Raw genomic sequence first — 19190 nt, forward strand, 5'->3', positions numbered from 1 at the left:
AACATGAATGAGGTAAGCAAAAAACAAAACGTCAAAGCTATTTAGTCGATCCAGAGTTTTCATCTAACATTTGAACAAGATCTTCATGATTTTCTAAATATAAAGTGAAAGTAATAGACACAAAAAAATACAGAAAAGAATAATTTTCAAAAGTTTTGACTTTCATAAAAATGTACATACTTCTGATTTTTTGTAAAGATTGTTTCATGACAAAGGAAAAATACTTTTCATTACAATCAAATATTTGTTACACCCTATTGACGTCAAACTGAGCTTTACAAAAAAAAAAGCTTTTAAAGCTTTTTTCCTTCAAACACCTACACATTTAACTATATTAATGCGCATGACACATCGTGTGTACGCTACCAAAATAACAAGTGTGTATTAGTGTGCAGCATTCTCACCCACTAACAGATTCATAATCACATCTACATCTTACTTCCAATTTTTCTAAACCCCATAACCCCGCGGCTGATACTGATAGATACATGCGAGGCAAGCTTTTTGACAGCGCCGTGCGAGAGTGAACAAGTTACCTTACCACCACCAAATTACTCGCTGCTGCTGCTACACAACACACACAGAAAGTCACGTTTACAACGACCAGCAGCGAGCGTCAAGAGTTGTATTTCTGTTGTACGCGTAGTAAAATGTCAACTTTTAGAGCCGATTCACAGCGTATCCATGAGTTGCATGCCAAATCGTGAAACCAAGCCAAAGCCACTGCCATCAGTCAACTTTTTGTGGTGGTGAATGAAAGTCTTTTATCTGCAAGAACGGTCCACTGATCGAATCGTGTCGTTGTTAATCGTCGTCGTTCGTCGGGAGGGTTACGGGCTTACGGCTGTACGGCTACTACCACCCACCACCAACCACCACTACCGCGGAAATAATCAACTACCCCTTCTTCTCCCACACTTCTACCTACCAGTCGAGTCGCTTGCGAAAAAAAATCAATGCGTGTGAATTGATATTCCAGGTGACACTATTATAGCCACTAGCTAGCTCAAGTTCTGGTTTCTCAACTCTTTGCTTCTGGGACTACAATACCATTCTCCAAAGACCCAAAACTATTATAGAATAATAATTCTGCGCCCATAATGGGTCTCTATTGATTTTATTCCATCGTGCAATGGCTTCCAACAAACCCAAACCGACATAGATACATTGTTTAGTGCAATTGCCATGTGTGCATGTGTACCTATAGATACATATGTTTTGAAGTAGAGAGTGGAATGGTTGCTTTTGGTTTTGGTTTTGTCTAGATCTAGAAGCAGAGGCAGAAGAAGAAGAAGAAGTTTCTTTCATTTATTTTTTTCGGTCGGTTTTTTCGGGAGGAAGTGGATTAGTGAGTGCTGTTCCTCTAGAATCTGTTTGAAATAGACTCAAAGTCCTCTAACCTGTTATATTTGTTCTTTTGTGTGTTGACACGTCAAAGTGTTACATCGACTTTATTTGGTTCGTTTTCATCGTCACTCGTCACCGTGTTCGTTCTCGTTCCGTTGTTGTCTTGGCTGCTTATTTTTTTATTTTTTTGCAAGCAAAAGCAGCAGCAGCAAACGTATAGTGGTCACGATTTGTGCTGCACATATGCGCAGGCCTGAATCCAAATTTATTTCGATTTATATATGCTTTTTGGAGATGTGTAGTGAGACAACAGACACTTAAGTTCGACATCTTCTGCTTCTCTAGCTAAAATATTTGAAGGGGCACCCGATGCACACACCACCGTTATTGCAATAAATCTCCATCTCATTCGCATCGCAGAGGTAAGCAGCGCATTTGAGAGTATCTTTCAGATAGATTTGGATTTTGGTTTTTTGTCAAAATTTATTAAGTGTGATTATCTCTACAAACTAGTAAATAAAATTATTATTACATTGATAGTTGTATCTTTGTTTGTAAATTATGTAAGATATGCATTGTTTTGTGAGAGTGTGTGGTGTAGGTGTTGAAATTTCTGAAAGTGTCTCGCGTACTCGTTGAAAAATTTTAAGCGTAAACGAAGAAAGTTTTTCCTCCTGCTACACAGAGCAGAGTGCATAAAGACAACACAATAAATACTATACACAATTATACACTCGTACACTTACACACACATGTACTTGACGAGTTGCAGTGAGTATAGTAGATAATAGTATGGTGTGTGAGGTCTGCAATTGTATTTTCAATCAAAAGAGAGTAATATCAAGAGAGGGAAAAATAATATATTTATGTGAAGTGTTCAAGGATATTTTGTTGATAAAATTCCCATTGACAAATTGTAAACTACCCAATTCAATTGAAAAATCTATAGTATATTGAAAATTATGAAAGAACTGTTAGAAATCGTTAAAAAAAGACGTGTGTGTAAACGAGAGTGTGTTATGTTCTGAGGAATCGTTTGAATTTCTGAATCGGCAATTTTGTACCAATTGAGATAACAGTGAACAAGGATCAATATCTACTGAATTAAAAAATTAATGAAAAAATAAACGAATGTAATTAGAAGACACAAAATTGCTAGAAATTCTGCCGAAACTTTGAGGCAAGACGTATCAGTTTTAATTAGTAAAACTCTGAACAAACTAAGAAAGGTATTATTTTAACTGCTAATAAAAAGAATCACACAGTTGACCTAGATTCCAAAGGAATACTATGCAAAAATACTTTTTTTCTGAAATTAATGAAACATTTACAAGGAGGTCTCGTATGATCATTATGTTGAGATTACTCAAAAAGTTAGGCTGACAATAAGCCAAAACAATCATGGTAATGTCATTTTTTCACAAACGTCCCGATCAAAGTGTGTTGAATTGTTCATTCAGTCCGGTTTTTGTCGCTCTATTTATTTCTGCGACATTAGAACCGAAAAGGAAACGAATGCACTCTTTAGGATTTGGAGCAACAGCAAAGAACAGCAAAACTTCAACATGGATTCTAGTCACAACTTGGGATCTCGAACGCAATCAAACGACAGTAACATCTATCAAATTAGTCCAATGCCGTCATCACGAAGTTTGCAAATAATTAAAAATACAATTAAACTTAAAATCTTATATCAGTAAAAAATTGAACAAATTAACTAACAGAGAAAAAAACAAGATATTACTTCTCAGTTCATTAAACAACTGCTGCAAAGTATTTTCCAAATAAAATTCAATTTTCAATTGAAATTCAATATTATGTTCCAAAATATTTTTAAAATTTAATTTTTTTTACAATATCTGACTTAACCCTAGAATTTTCCAAAATGCCACTTATTCTCCTATTTTTCCGAAATGTTGTTAAATACTCATTCAGTATCAGTACATCAACCTATTATTTAATTTTGAATTGTTTGTAGTTAAGTATTAGAAAACGTTCATAGAGCTTTTTATTTGAAGAACAAATTGTGCATAATTTTTCTCTGTGAAAATATTGATCGCGAATTTTATTCTATTACGAAGTTGCAAAAAAAAAATTAACTTTTCACTCAAATTTTAATAAGATTTTCTCTATAAAAATAATAAGAAATCCTTATAAAAAAACCTAATTAATCGCTACTTTTAATAAGATTTCCTTATAAAACATATGGGCAGTAAAACAATATGGCAATCTGTTAGTTTTTAGGTGGTCATATTTTTCTCTGAGTGGAAACGACTTTTTACCTACTCAGTAGCTTTTAAATACGTTAGCACAACTCAATCCAACAAACGTTATGACAAACGATATGAGAATCTAAAAGACAAAAAATCCATTTATAAGAACCAAGAATGTTCACTAATTCAAAATTCTTCACTATTTCGGGATGGAATTGTTGCTAAAACATATATTCCAGAACATACATTTCAAAGCAAATGCGCAGAAACCTTCGTTAACGGTTATTGGAGTTTATCGAGAGCAATCAAATGAGCAAACATTGATGCTAATAATAGTAAATGTATTATTGAGCTTCTTGAAGCCTAGTACGCTGGACAACAAAATGCTTGGGAAATCTTAACGGAAAAATATTAATGTAGAGTATCAAAAACAAAAATAAGGAATAAAAGCAAACATAGAAAAGTATGCAATAACAAAATGAACCACAAAATCAAACAAAAAAACTTAAACTTAATTTTTCCGTATATATTTGACACAACGCCGAAAACCGGGCAAACGAGCCGTTTAGCCGGTTTCTAATTAAACGTCTTCTCCAAACAAATTGAATTTCGCTGATGGAACGAGCACCGTACCGAACGAAATTTTTTTATTTACGATTTCGTTGTATCAATTGTGTATCGGATTTTTCGTTTCGCATCAACAGTTTAAGACTAAAATGTGAATAAAAGGGCTTTGCATGAACTCCTTGGGATGTCCAAAGTTGGTAATAGGTAAAGTTTCTTGGAGTATTTTAAATTTAAAGTACCCAAAAATTGGAGTATTTTAAGTTTAAAGAAACTCTTACGGAAACTTTTAATATTTAGAAGAACAAAACCCTCACTTCAGTTATAAAACGCATTTAAGCTTCATTGGGATATTAATAATAATTTTAACTGTACACCCTGTAAGACCTTAGGTTTTCAAAGTATTTTAGTAGCTCAAAATTATTTTAAGCTTGAGGTGACATCATATTAAACACAATAACAGAATAAAAATTGCATAATGATTTTTAAACAATGGCTCGTAGATTACACGGTGTTACAAAAATGAGGTTTCAAAATATACGCGGGCGGAGACCTATCAGGTTTTGTGGAGCTAGTCGCACTGAATACGAAACGGTATTTGAAAATCCCCTAACACCCCCAAAATCTGAAGTTACGGGCAAAAAACGGTTTTTAGGACCTTCACCCATTGAAAAAATTCTAGCTTCGACAATTTTTTACCCATTTTCGATTTTGTTACAGTTTCTGATAGAAGATAAATATACCTTTTCAACAATGTATAAAACATGTAACTCGGTTAAACCACTTAGAATTTATAAGCTGTCAAAGTTCAAAAATTCCATTTTTTTCGTCATTTGCCCAACTTCGGCATCAGTTTAAAGTATATGTTTTCAAAACAACATGCTATTAAAAAAATATATTCATAAACTATATCTATTTCCCAATCAATCGAGGTATTTTTTATGAAAATCACTCCAAAATTGGCTTAGAAAAAAAAAATTTTCGATTTCAACCCAGATACAGAAATTCGAACTTTAAGGTATAGAACAAAAATATTGTTTCGGCACCTAGTAGGATAACCTTGGCGCCAGGATTTGATAACGGGTTTTTATAGAGGAGCTCAGTACAAACATTTTTTTCTTTGGAAGGGGGGTCTATCTCCCCCCGTTTAGGTGGGAGGGGCAGTTTTCTAAAAAAAAATTATTAAAATAAAAAAAAAAATATTAAAAAACAACGGCAACACTTACAGTAATAAATGATACCATTCCCGAAAGAAAAATTGTACATTTGATTCTAATTTTGAAATCAATATAACATAACCAATAGTTCTTGAAATAATCGATTTCAAAGTTAAAAATAGGCGAAAACAAAATTTTAAAAACTCATTTAATACTATTTTTGTCCAGACCGTGAATTTTAATAAAAAACATTTTTACACACAAAACTGCCTCAATTGATTCCTTATAATGGGTAAAACCGTTTTTTGCCCGTAACTTCAGATTTTGGGGGTGTTAGGGGATTTTCAAATACCGTTTCGTATTCAGTGCGACTAGCTCTACAAAACCTGATAGGTCTCCGCCCGCGTATATTTTGAGTGTTACACCGTGTTATCATCGCCCCATTATCATCAGTATTCAAATATTCATTTATTCGTTCCATACAAAATTAGTCTGCACATATAATCTTGCGGATTTGTTCTTTAAAATTTAAAAGATATTTTTGCTGTAAAATTTCCCCGAAAAGTACGTATCCCATTCATCTAGTAACACTGATTAATATACATACTAAACAACACATACAAGCTTGACAACTTTCTGATATCTCGTTGTTAAATTATATCAACCAAATAGAATAAAAAAAAACTACGTGAGTTACGGCATTCAGCAGCCGGGTATTAGCTTTTCAGCTTTTCCTAACACGTAATCGGTGACATTATAAGCTTTTTTAGCAGCAGCGGTGAAGGGAAATTCATTGCATTGCACATTTTCGTGAGAATTAAGAGAGAGAGATAGAGAAACAATAATGAAAGAGAATAGCTTATTGCAACTTAGGGATTCAAACTTATACTATACAATGGGAAACTTCCAAAATTTAGATATTGTATCTTTTCGGGTTTCCGTCGTCCGTCGTCGATAAACCAGTATGCACTGGCACGGGCAAGAAATTATATATTCAACTTGAATCATTGATTTAATTAGTTGTTTATTTGGTTGTTTTCTTTTTCTACTATATTTCTTTGATAAAGAGCTTCGTGATAATAAAATAATAATAATAAATAAAAAAACTACAGAAGCAAAAAAAAAAGAAGAATATAAAAAAAAAATGATATACACATTCGCATTTGTACTATTATCGGCGCATAAAAACATAGAGGCTCGCCCTCGCTTTTTCTATGGAAAATGTTCAAAATTTGCGCATTTCAATATTTCGTTGTCGTTGGTTTTCGTGCTATGATTTATGAGTATTTAAAATGCATATAGAGACACACGACAAAACCACCACCAAGACAAGTGCAATTCCTACGGCAAGAGATAGACATCCATCTACAATCAGTTTTTGTAACGCCGCCGAGCCGGTCGAGGTAGACAAATCGACTAAAAATTTATATTATTTACCCAGTCTGGTTTTTTGTTACACAATTTTTTAAATGCCAATTACTATTTGAGAACTGAGAAAATAATATTGCTCAACTTCAAGTTAATGATGGAAATCCGAAAAATGTTTTGGAAAACTCACAGGGGTTGTTAGATTTAAAAAAACGGTGAAAAAAAAGGATTGAAAAATTTGCGGTGCAGTGCGTGGGAGAATATGAATACTCTACCTATAAGCAACGTTCAACGACGACGAGAAAACCTCCAAAAGTGATTAATCGTTAAAATCGATATTGTGAACCTATGTGTTGTACACCGTACACCGTACACCCGGAAGGTGCTGCTATACGGTGAAAGAGGCTGGAGCGACAACGAACGAGGGGAATACGAACGAATACTTTGCCGTGAACGGAGTTTTTTTTTTTTTTTTCGTTTCTCCACCAGACAAAGTAGGATATTTTATTTTCGTCTGCCGAAGTTGTGCCGGCGAATATGATAAAATACATCACGCACAAGTTGCGAACACAGTCGATTAACGATAACCTTAGTAATTCTTGTAATTTTAGCAAAAAGGTGAGCAAAACGGTGAATAATTTTCATGGTATAATTAAAAAAAAAAGTTAGGTACGCCGCCCACAAATCAGTTGAAGGTCATGAAATATGGCTTCCATAAAACGATGGTGGTTTTTCATCATTTCAGTGCCTTCTCTCTGATGGTAGAAAAGTTGAAAAAAAGTAGCATTTTCAGGATGCAGGCGCAGATTTTACACGATTACTCGTATTCACATGCACATAGACAGCTCAAGCAGGAGCATTTTACTCTGAATTTGAATTAAAATTGTCTATGTGCATGAAAAATACATGTGCGATAGTGGCAGCGGCAGTTTGTTGCCTCCTAGCTCGACAGTGAGTGCTGCACACACAAATGCTGCTTTGCTCCCTTTGCGAACCAAAATCACACACAAAATACGACGACAAAACAGTGTACATTTATATTTTTTTATACCTATATCGTATACCGATATCGAAATGTCTTTATATAGATTGTGATAACTCCTTTCAGAGTGACGTACACGATTCCGGAACCGAATCTGATGGTGATATAGATGCTGAGAGAGTCCACTCAGAGCCCGAAATGGAAACAAGTTGGTTTTTTTTTTTTTCAAAAATTTGACGAAATTTTTTTTAAATATTCAAAATTGTACATATTTTATTAAATATATTTTTTTTTAAAGGCATGAGCTCCCGCCTAGACGCTACTTCCCCAACTGATACCGCCTGCTCCTTAGATTCCCCTGCCATGATGTGTCAGTCCCACCTGTTATATGATCAACACAGCTCTGAAGAAGAGCTTGAAGTTATAAATGGACCGTCTTCTTTAGCAGCTGCAGAAGCGGCAGCCAGTATTTTAGTTGTACGTGGAACAGCCTCATCACTCATATCGGAACGAGGTTCATCATCCTTAGAGCCAGATGAACTTTTTGGTGAGGCTGCTTCAACATCGAAACGTTCCAGCTCGACGATGATAGAAAACAGAAAACGATCTTTGGCTCACAGTTCAGATGATGAAGTAAGTATCTAGTTAAATATTCTTAAATATAAGTTACATTATTTAAATTATTTCAAAATTAACATTAAGACATCTCTAGTTGAGATTTTAGAATAGTAGGTACACAAGTACATTCCTGAACATGAAGGATTTGAGTTCAATTTTCAATTTTAAATTCATTTTTATTATTCATCAACTTAAAACTATCTTAAAGCTAGACAAAAATTCATAAAAACTAGCATACTTATCAATTACTTACAACTAACTTACTGGCCCTATACGGGCATTCTAAGTTATACTTCATTTTTCTTAATTCTAATTCTAATGCCTTTCGGCCTTATAACTATTTTAATACTAATATTTCAATGGTTGTTATATTTCACCAAGAAATAATTAAAAAAAAGCTTGGATTCTGATCATTTTTTTTATTTACTATTTTAAAACTAGATTGTTTTGTGCCTACTGAAAACTAAACACCTAAAAGCATGTAAGCCAACTTCCAGTTCATAATCAGATAGCGCTAGTGAGCTTAATTTTATGTTTTTCACCTGCGGCCTCTATTAGGATTCGAACTTGAACTCCTTCGCTTGCCGGTGTAATGACCTACTATCTAGGATAATAAAATTAATATTAAACTGTATAAAAAGGAAATCACGTCAGTTTTCTGACTCGACCATCGTTTATTTCCTTTGTTATCACCGCACTACAACTGCCATAAGACTACAATCGAACAGATTATGATCTCATAGGTTTGGAATGACTAGATCCTTTATTACGTTTTTAAGAAGGGCAAAAGAAATTTAAAGAAATATAGAAAACACAATTGAATCATTTATTTTCAAAACATGGTAAGTCCACTTTTTTTTCAAAATTGGTTTTTTGTACTAAATTGTTTCTCTAAGGATAACCACGTCTATCTTTAAAATAATGAAGTATCTACTCCATCTATATCCGATTTTACAGCTAATAATACAGCGAAATATTTTTTTAGTATCAAAAGTCCCGGACTTATCATCTTTTGAAAATAAACAACAGCTTTTTTATGAGTAAGTGCTATATTAAGCTACTGGCTGAAAATGTTAAGTTTAAAGCGTCTTTAAAGTTAAAGAAGCACTCCGGACATTATATTTTAATCTCAAATACAATTTTGTGATAGACTAGGGATGAAAGCAAAATTGTGTACCCATTTTAAAACTAATTTCACATCCGTTTATTTTCAAAGTATGATAAGTCCAAAAGCGTTTTTATTTTTTATCTTTTGAACTATCGCTCCAAAAATTAAAAACGAAATTGTATTTTGTACCTAGGCAAAAGTTCTACAGAATATATTTTTTATAAATTTTGCTGCACACATCAAAAGAAAATAGAACGTTTTTTTCTTCTCCTGCTAAATTTAAAATCATGGACTTATCATGTTTTGAAAATAAATGATTCAATTAAAAACACCAAATTAGGAAGTATTTAAGAATGCTATAAGTAGAAATGAACATTTCATTTTAAGATCTTGAGAGAATACCTTATAAAGAAGAAACAACTATTGAATAAGGCTAAGAAGAGTGTCACACCGAAATTATGCTATTTTGAACTAAAAATTTTATAAGGACAGTTTAAAGATAAACCTACAACAGTCGGAAAAAGTATTTTGACAAAATGAACATTTTTCTAACTGATGAGAATAATCTGTAACGGTTAAACATAAAATAAGGAAGTTGACGGTTATTTATTAAGTATATTATGGTGAATCTCATGATGGTCAATGTCAGTCATATAGTTGGTATTATGCTTCGAGGCTGCATTTTTTGTATAAAAAGTACTAATTTTTGAGGGAAAAAAGTATTTTGACAAACGTTCTTTTTCAACGTTGGTAAGGTAAGGTAATGCATTTTACGTGTTTCAAGCACGTATACAAGTGCATCTTCTGTTGCAAGTCATAATTTCTATGTGTCTGTTAAAAAATCTGTGGAGAACTGAATTAATCGCGGGAAACTAAAATTAACCAAATATACAAACACAAAAATATAATAATTATACTGTTCAAAACTTACCTCAAATGGACAAAAAATGAAAAAAATGCACTTACAAAAATTGAAGCATTTTGAAGAATTCACTTTATCGCGGATTGACTCCAAAAAGTCTGAATTTGGAAATGCCATTCTTTCATCAAAAACTTTGTTAGCAAAAGTACCCTTTGCATTGAGCTCTAAGAAGACAATTTTACCATGTTTATGGGAAGATAATACAGTACTAACCTCATAAAACAAAAATTGAAAAAAACTGAATTCTCAAAAGAACATATTGGTATGCTTCTTTCATTCAAAAACAAAGTTTTATGGACCACATTCTCACAAATTTCTATCTCAATGATCCGGGAAACTAAAAGGAACTGTAAAAGCTCCGTAAAAATTTGGTCAAGTTTGTTCCAGAAGCGAAAAGCACAACAACATGTCCCTTTGAGAATTCAATTTTTTTTCGATTTTTGTTTTATGAGTTAAATACTGTATTATCTTCCCATAAACATGGTAAAATTGTCTTCTTCGAGCTCAATGCAAAGGGTACTTTTGCTAACAAAGTTTTTGATGAAAGAATGGCATTTCCAAATTCAGATTTTTTGGAGTCAATCCGCGATAAAGTGAATTCTTCAAAATGCTTCAATTTTTTTAAGTGCATTTTTTTCATTTTTTGTCCATTTGAGGTAAATTTTGAATAGTATAATTATATTTTTGTGTTTGTATATTTGGTAAATTTTAGTTTCCCGCGATAAATTCAGTTCTCCACAGATTTTTTAACAGACACATAGAAATTATGACTTGCAACAGAAGATGCACTTGTATACGTGCTTGAAACACGTAAAATGCATTACCTTACCTTACCAACGTTGAAAAAGAACGTTTGTCAAAATACTTTTTTCCCTCAAAAATTAGTACTTTTTATACAAAAAATGCAGCCTCGAAGCATAATACCAACTATATGACTGACATTGACCATCATGAGATTCACCATAATATACTTAATAAATAACCGTCAACTTCCTTATTTTATGTTTAACCGTTACAGATTATTCTCATCAGTTAGAAAAATGTTCATTTTGTCAAAATACTTTTTCCGACCATTGTAGTTATATCGAGCTAATAAATAGCTGAAGTACGAACACAATGTAGATTTAAAATGGTGGAGTTCAGATATTTAGTTTTTACAAAAAAGGAAATAATAAATAAAACTGCTTCAAAGTCTAGTGCAGCCCCAAAGTTGATCCAATTGCAGGTTGAAGATAGATACATAGTAGAATTAACTGTATAGTAGAAATAAGAATAAATTAGTCTTCCAATATTATTCGTTCGAACGAACTTTCCGATAAAATTATTATGGAAAACAAACCTGCTAAAATTTTTATTAATCAAACCGCGTAAGTTTGAGATCAAATTCAATTAACAATTGTGTTGTAGTTTCGAGTTAATTGATCAAAGAATTGAAAATTAACCGGATTTGCACTACTACTCATTGGATTATAAATATTTGAACATTTTTGTTTAGGAAATCAAAAAATTTAAATGCATTTTATTGCTCAAAATAAAGTAACCTGTCTGCATTCTGTAAAATACAAAACAAAATTAAATGATACACAAAATTATAACGAAGAACAAAATTCAAACAAAATCAAATAAAAAGTTAAAAAATTCTTATGGGCAAAAAAAACTACCAAATGGCATTCAAAAGTCATATTCGATAAAGACACAGTTATGACAAAATATCATTTTTCGTCTTTACTCCTCCGCATCGTTTGTATGCAAAAAAAAGTATATGGTTTTGGAAAACAAAATCTAAAACTTCTAACAGACATTTCGAAAATTGTTTACTTATGCTCTTTTTGAAAACATAAGCTTATCTAGTTAAGCCCTAATGGCCTAAAAATGATAAGAAAATACCTGTATGTACATTTTGAAGTTTAGCCGTTAACAAGACATACGCAAAATTACACCGGATTCAAAAATTTAACTTTAATCGTAAGCGACTTTGTTGCATTGTTAGCCTTATTGGAAAACGATGTTGGTTTGTTGTGTTCTTCAGAAATTGTTGATAATATTAAGAAAACTAAATTGTATTCTATTCGTTCTCAGTATTGGAAAAATTACAGTTAAATATTGTGATAATACTTGTATGATTTTCTTTGGCGCTCACGATAAATGGCGCGAACTGCTCGATATAACAGTAAAAGATAAGCTTAGGATGATTTTTGGAGTTTAAGAACAAAATAAGTTGTTTTAGAAAATGATTTTGAGCAATTGAAAAAATACAAAAAAGTTTTCCAGGGGAATTTATCTGACATTTCATAGGAATTTTCGTTCCCTGCGAATATTGCAATTGGATGTTCTTATCTAAAATCTGTTATGATACCCTTGCTTTATTTTAGACTCTCGTTCTATAGAGCTAAAAAACGAGAAATTTATTTGGAATGCACTTTATTGTAAATAGAACAGTTTCTACAAGTTGTCGTTTGCTCTTTGTTTGTTACGAAAACATTAGCAGAAAGGTGAAATTTTAATTAAGGAAATTCTTATCAAGAAAATTCTTAACTTAACTAAAAAAATGTGATTTGTAAGAGAGCAATTTTTTTTACCATTTTGTACCATTATCTTGCACTGATACTATTCATTTTTTTTTATTCATGACAATCATGCTTTTTATGTTTTTACAATATTGGGCAGGTTCAGAAACTTTAGGAATAAATATTTAGGTAATTTCTCGGCCTCTGATTGGTCAACTGTCAAAAAAAATCCTTCCAATTTAGGTAATTTTATTGGAAAGCTGACTGGAAAGTTAGGCAAGAAATTTTTCCCTAACAAATTAGGAAAGTTTTTTTTGTCAACATGACAGCTGATTGTTTTTAATTAAAGAATTACGGTAGCAGAATTAAATTTATTTGTGTGAAAAACGAGTTAAAAGTGCATTATCGGTAATTATTAATATTATTTATTTATTATTATTTGGTGTCTGCCGCATGCGATCTCAAAAATTCTCAATTAAATTTCGAAATTTCACAATAATGGCGTATTCAAACTGACTGAAAATGACATTACCTAAATATTTAGTCCCTAATATTTCCTGAACGTGCCCATTCTGTATTTAAATTTTTATATGTTTAAGTTTAAGTCTGAAAAGTAATTTACAATTTATAAAAGTTGAACTAAAAAATAATAAATTTTCTTTTTTTGCAGCTAAAAAATATGTTAGAACCGATCTCAACACCAGTTAACTTCCGGACCTCGCCACCATTGGAGGCGTTAAAACCGAATCGAAGCCATATGTTCCGTTCCGCAACTCCGCTTATCCTGACTGAGGCGAGTCGTGGCATTGAGAACATTAAAATTTCTTGTGATAGTACTAGTAGTGACCAAAACGGCGGCAGCGGTGATGGAAGCAGCAGCAGCAACAACAGTGGCAATGGTGAGCAAAATTCAGCCAGTACCAGTAATCAAAGTAGCTGTATTGCTGCATTAAAATCAAGCTGCAGCAGCCATCATATCCACCAACCTCAGCCAAAATATCAATTTCATTACAACAGTAGTAGAAGCAGTCCAGCATCAACAACAGGACTAGAATTGGATGTGCGTTCAGTAAGCCCGCCGGCGAAACTTTTTCATTGTGCAATATCCCCACGTCGGCGACCAATGCGAGCCCATCACGCACCAAATAGACTACAGCGTCCTCATAGACCATGTTTAGATTTTGATAAAATGCAACAGGTAATTAAAAAAAAAATATTAACTATTATACTATTTATAAGAAGTACATATCTCTTTGTTTTCATTAGATTAATGTAGAAAATTTAATTTTATGTTATTAGGAGGAAAGTAATGGTACTCAGGGCTCAGGGGTTTTGTATTGGTTATTGTCGTTTGCTGCTTTGCTGTTGATAGTGTCTCATACTTGTTTTGTAACTCGTACCCATATTCTTTGCATGTGAATCTTGAGTGAAATATCCAATGGGGAATTAAAAAACGCATAGAATTTAATGTTTTAAGAACCCAATGCCACTTACTATCATTTAAGCGGAAATTGCATTTTGCCACTATCCATGAAAGGTACTTGAGGAAAGCAAAGAACTTTCTCAAAATGAAAACGAATGACAGCGAACCTCAGAGAAACGTTTGGGTTTCCTCCGAGTAATATATCTGGGCAGGTGCTCCTATTACCTATTTGAGTTTCTTGGACAGAAAAATGATTGAGGAGTTCACAATAACAAAAAGAATTACGTCTCTACAGCATCAACGTAATGTCTCATGTGTTATGTCTTGTTGTATCGTTATTTTTATGAGTCTTAATTTCTGAAGAACTGCCTTATTTCAAAACAGATTAACAAAAAAAAAATGTGATAACGAGTCCAAAAGTTTATCGCGGTAAAAAACCTAAAACTTTTACCTTCGCTTCTATCAGATGCTGACTACATTCCATCCTTAGCAGATTTCAATAAAAACCTTTCTATTTAAATAACCGAAAGACAGGGATGGGAACCCAACTCGCTTATCAGTAAACAGGATAACCGCTTCTACACTGATGGTTCAAAAATGAGTGGAGTGATCTTAGTAATAGAGAAGCATTCAAACTTTCAAGCAGACATTTATGCTATTGAAAAAGCGACAGAATTGGTACACAAGAAAAACTAAACTTATCGTAGATTAAATTTTTCGTTGGCAGCCAGGCTGCTATCAAAGCTTTAGCTAGTGAGACTATTAGATCCAGGGCGGTTTTAAAATACATAAAGAAACCAAATAGCATTTACTACACTAACCATGTAAAACTATTCTTGGTTCCTGGACATAGTTCCTTTGGGACATTTATCTACTGCTTCATACTTAATCGATCGATCGGTACCTATGCTCAAAAGAAAAGGGCGAATCAATAACTCCTGGAAGACGAGGAACGACTGTGTTATCTCTAGAAGTTTATGGCTTGAAATTATTGAAAGGAAACTCGATATATCGTCGCTGTAGTTCTAATACCTCGTAACCCAGAAAAGTCTATTTTTCAGGAGAGCCAAAAAACTAAGTATGAAATGTATGAGAATCAATACAAATGATCTGGTTTTGATTAAGCGTAGCTCTGACAATATCGATGTTAGGCAAACAGGGTCTTTTCTATTACATCCGGATTTTTTTCAACAATATAATTGCATCATTAGTCCATAATCGCCTTTTTGTGGGTTACGAGGTATTAGAACTATGTACAGCAACGATATATTATCGCTGAGTAAAAAGAATATTAGAATCCTGATAGGTGTACTATCTAACGGGTCATTGCGTCTTTGGCACAAAGTCCAATTTTTAAGAGTGAGTGCACCCTACTTCTGTAGGTGCTGTCAGGATGTAGCAGAAATAGAAACCGTTAAAGACCTGCTCTGCGAAGTCCCAAACCTCAAAACAAAACGACTCCATTACTTCAGATAAAGATAAGATGTATAGGCCTCAATAGCAAACATGTGGAAATCTATTGAAAGTCAGTATGGTTCGTTAATGATCCAGTCTACCACGTCCTTTCAACCTACCAAAAAAACTGCATCCTTATCCAAAATTTTATAGAATTTGTTCCCTTTATAGTGAGTCAATGAAAAAGTCAATTATTATTGCTATAAACCAAATCTTTGTATGCTAAATACATGGAGTGTCATGTATTTCAAGTTTCAGTTATTAGATCAAAGAGAATAGGCTTTAAAAGACCTGATATTATATCCTTTAAAGCTTTGGCTTAATTTAAATACAATTTCATAAATGGTCAATCAGACAGAATTACTTTAATTTTAATAAGTTTCATTTAAATGTTTAATTTTTTTTAGAAATGAATGCATGCATGTAACTTGTTTTTTAAATTTTTTTTTGTAACCTGTTGTTGTTCTGTAGTTGTTTGCAATAGATTTAGAGATATGTAATAGAAGCTCTAGAAGGAAATGGAAAGAGAAATAAGGAATACAAATAATTATAACATATCCTACTTGAAAAAACAACAAAGATGAGTTTAGAAAAAAATTAATGACTTGCAAATTCCCAACACTCTGAATTCTATCGAACTATTGTAATGTTCAGAAAAAAACTTTAGCATTTTTTGCTGTTTTAAACGAAAGCTGTTCTAAACAATTTTATAATAAAGATAGAATGGTAAACTTCAAATAAAGTTCTAGAAAGAAAAAATAAAATTCAGCAAATATATAAATATACATACATACCTTAAAGCCCTTTAAGAAGCGTTGTCATAGGTATTATTAAAGTTTTTATTAAAGAAAGCTAAGGTTTATTATATTTCAAAAAACATAAAACCTCAGTTTAAAGTAAACTTAACTTTAAAAGCAACTATGAATACGCTTAGAAAAAATTACTACCCCATATTGTATAGTGTGCTGATAATCACTTTAAACTTCACTGCATCATCAATCAAATTAAAGATTTCTGTCCAAAGAATCCAATTTTAGATTTTGAATGTTTTCCTGAAATGAAAAAACAAAAAAATTTAAGTCTAGTTATAATTAGATTTTCTAATATGTATATCGAATATATATACAGAAAACTTTAACTACCTGTTACAGTTTTAGCTTTTTAAGGACAAATAAAATCAGGCACATTAAAAACCCCCTTAACTATATTTGCAATAACATATGAGTCGTTTTTGTTTACACTTAAACTTTTTAAATTTAAAATACCTATGCCTGAGGTGTCATAAATATCCAAGCCAATTATAACATTAGAAGTATAAAAAATCCAATGGGCAATAATAAATTATTTGAATTCTAATTAGGTTTGAACCATTTTTTTAGAAAGAATATTTTTTTGGTTGTTGAATTAATTTTTTTTTTTATTTTTTCTTATATGTATTTTTTTCACTTAAATTAAAATGCATTTGAATTGCATTCTAAATGTTTTTAATATTTTTGTTTGATTCATTAACTTAATTTATAATTATAAAATATAAAACATATTTAAAAAAAAAAATGCATAAAAATATATTAATTATTTTCAAATAAATACTTAAAGACTTTTTGAATTAAGAATTTTTTTTTTTTTTGTATCCATTTTTTAATAAATTTAAGCAAAGTGACTCAACAACCAATGAACCTCCAACGTGTAAGAGCGTATTTCCAATAGTATGACCATTTTGTAGGAATTATCGTATAGTAGCCACTACTGTGATAAAATTACTGCAAACGACATGAATTGAAAGTATATATAAAATTAAATATATAACTTTACAACAAAAAGGACTATAATAACTAAAATGTGTTTCTTTCTGTTTTTATTATATTTTTAGCTCCAGGACCGATCGGTGTCCTCGTGGCGGCACAATAGCGAACATACAGGTGAATTGTCTGTTTTCTGTTGGTGATGAGATACAAAACAACAACAAAAAATAACAAAAATAGAAAACTTTTTGCTCTCCTTCTACAACAACAACAACTCCCATGAAAACAAAATTTGGTCATCTACAATAGCCACACCACCCCCAACCGCCCCCTTTATCAAATACCAAAACCCCCATCATCAGAGTTACCAGAGTGTTTGCGGTCCTCCTCGTCGAAGTTATATTGGATTTTTACGAATTTAATTTGTGGCTCACACGTTTCAATGGATGCGGAAATTATGTGTCGAATTTGTCAGTTCTGTCTTAAAGAATTAAAAAAATAATATATATATAAATAATTATATAATAAAGTTGATTTGTTTCCCACGGAAATGGCAACGATGATGTATTAAAAAATAACTTTTTTATGGATATGCATTGACATTATTGTTAAACAAAAAAAAAAAAAGTATATTTTAAATTTTTGTTTCGTTTTCTTATATTTTACTTTGTCCTTCCTCCAATTTTCACAATATCCAAATTTTAAATTTAATCAAAAACAAAAAAACAAACAAAAACACCGCCAATTTATCTTCGACGACAGTATACAGTTACAGCAAAACAACGTTTCAATAATATCGAAAACTATATTTATAAAATAAAAAAAAAAACAGGAAATCAACAAAACAAAAAATAAAAAAAACACAAAAAACAAAAAAAATTCTCAATGAAAAAAATGATAAAAATTAATAGTCCAAGATCCCAGGGCCGCCAGACATTACTTATTTTCTCAAGAAAAAAATGTATGGAATTACGTAGTGCTAGGACATACTATTAGTGAATGGATACTGGCTATCTTGTGCCGACGGCCATTTTACCACTAACAGGTGCTAAAGGTACGAAAAATACGTAGTTAGATTTCTTATTTTCTCAAGGCTGATTTTTATATATGATACTCAGGGAACTAATACATTAATTTTTGTAAGCTGCCAGACCCGTCGGATGGGCCTAACACCTTGCCAGACACGCATAATAGGAATCAGGAAAGTTAGATTTTATTATATGGGGGTCTGGGAAAAAATTTATAAAATATTTTGACTTCAGGACTCGAAAGAGTATCAAGACACGCGTCGAAAACCACATTTTGCACAATCGCATCCAGAGTCATTTGGCCGCCATTTTGTTTTTTTAATAAAAATTGCAATTTTTCACATAACTCACGTATTTTTGAATCTACAGAAAAAAAATGTATTGCAAACTTGAAGATAATTTAATTTACTACAATATATGTTAAATTACTTTTTTCGATTATACCTTCGGTTTAAGAGTTAGGGTGGTTTTTTTTTGAAACCATATTTTCGTCATATCTCATTTATTTGAGCTTTTTTGAAAATTAACTTGAAGTAAAAGTTGTAGATCTTTTTATTACCTTCAATTATTACACTAACGGTTTTTCGATTTGACAGTCCGTTTTTGATCTGCAGGAAAAAAACTTCAAAAAGGTTCCAATTTTTTAATATAGGAAAAATGTTCTAGTACAGGGTAATTTGCATTAGATATAACAACAACCTAGGCGTGTAGGTTGCACTCAGACAAGAAAAAATCGTATAACTAACACTGCCAGAC

At 32.0% G+C, this 19190-nt stretch overlaps 1 protein-coding gene across 3 annotated transcripts; it reads left to right on the top strand.

The window, feature by feature from the left end:
* Positions 1–527: 527 nt before the first annotated feature.
* LOC129907058 (dentin sialophosphoprotein) lies at positions 528–18186 on the top strand. 3 transcript variants are annotated; one of them, XR_008770951.1, is made up of 6 exons: positions 5762–7267; positions 7758–7839; positions 7930–8264; positions 13457–13984; positions 17317–17446; positions 17535–18186. XR_008770951.1 is itself a non-coding variant. In XM_055983100.1 (5 exons), the coding sequence occupies exons 2-5, from the start codon at positions 7830–7832 to the stop codon at positions 17607–17609; spliced, it is 948 nt and encodes a 315-aa protein (XP_055839075.1). In that variant the 5' UTR covers positions 528–1769; positions 7758–7829; the 3' UTR covers positions 17610–18186. The 3 variants fall into 3 exon arrangements, 2 of the variants coding, with proteins under 2 accessions (XP_055839075.1, XP_055839074.1); XM_055983100.1 differs by lacking the exons at positions 5762–7267; positions 17317–17446 and adding an exon at positions 528–1769; XM_055983099.1 differs by lacking the exon at positions 17317–17446 and having other exon boundaries at positions 5761–7267.
* Positions 18187–19190: the final 1004 nt, after the last annotated feature.

Source organism: Episyrphus balteatus, chromosome 1 (genome assembly GCF_945859705.1).
Source record: "Episyrphus balteatus chromosome 1, idEpiBalt1.1, whole genome shotgun sequence".
Classification (NCBI taxonomy): domain Eukaryota; kingdom Metazoa; phylum Arthropoda; class Insecta; order Diptera; family Syrphidae; genus Episyrphus; species Episyrphus balteatus.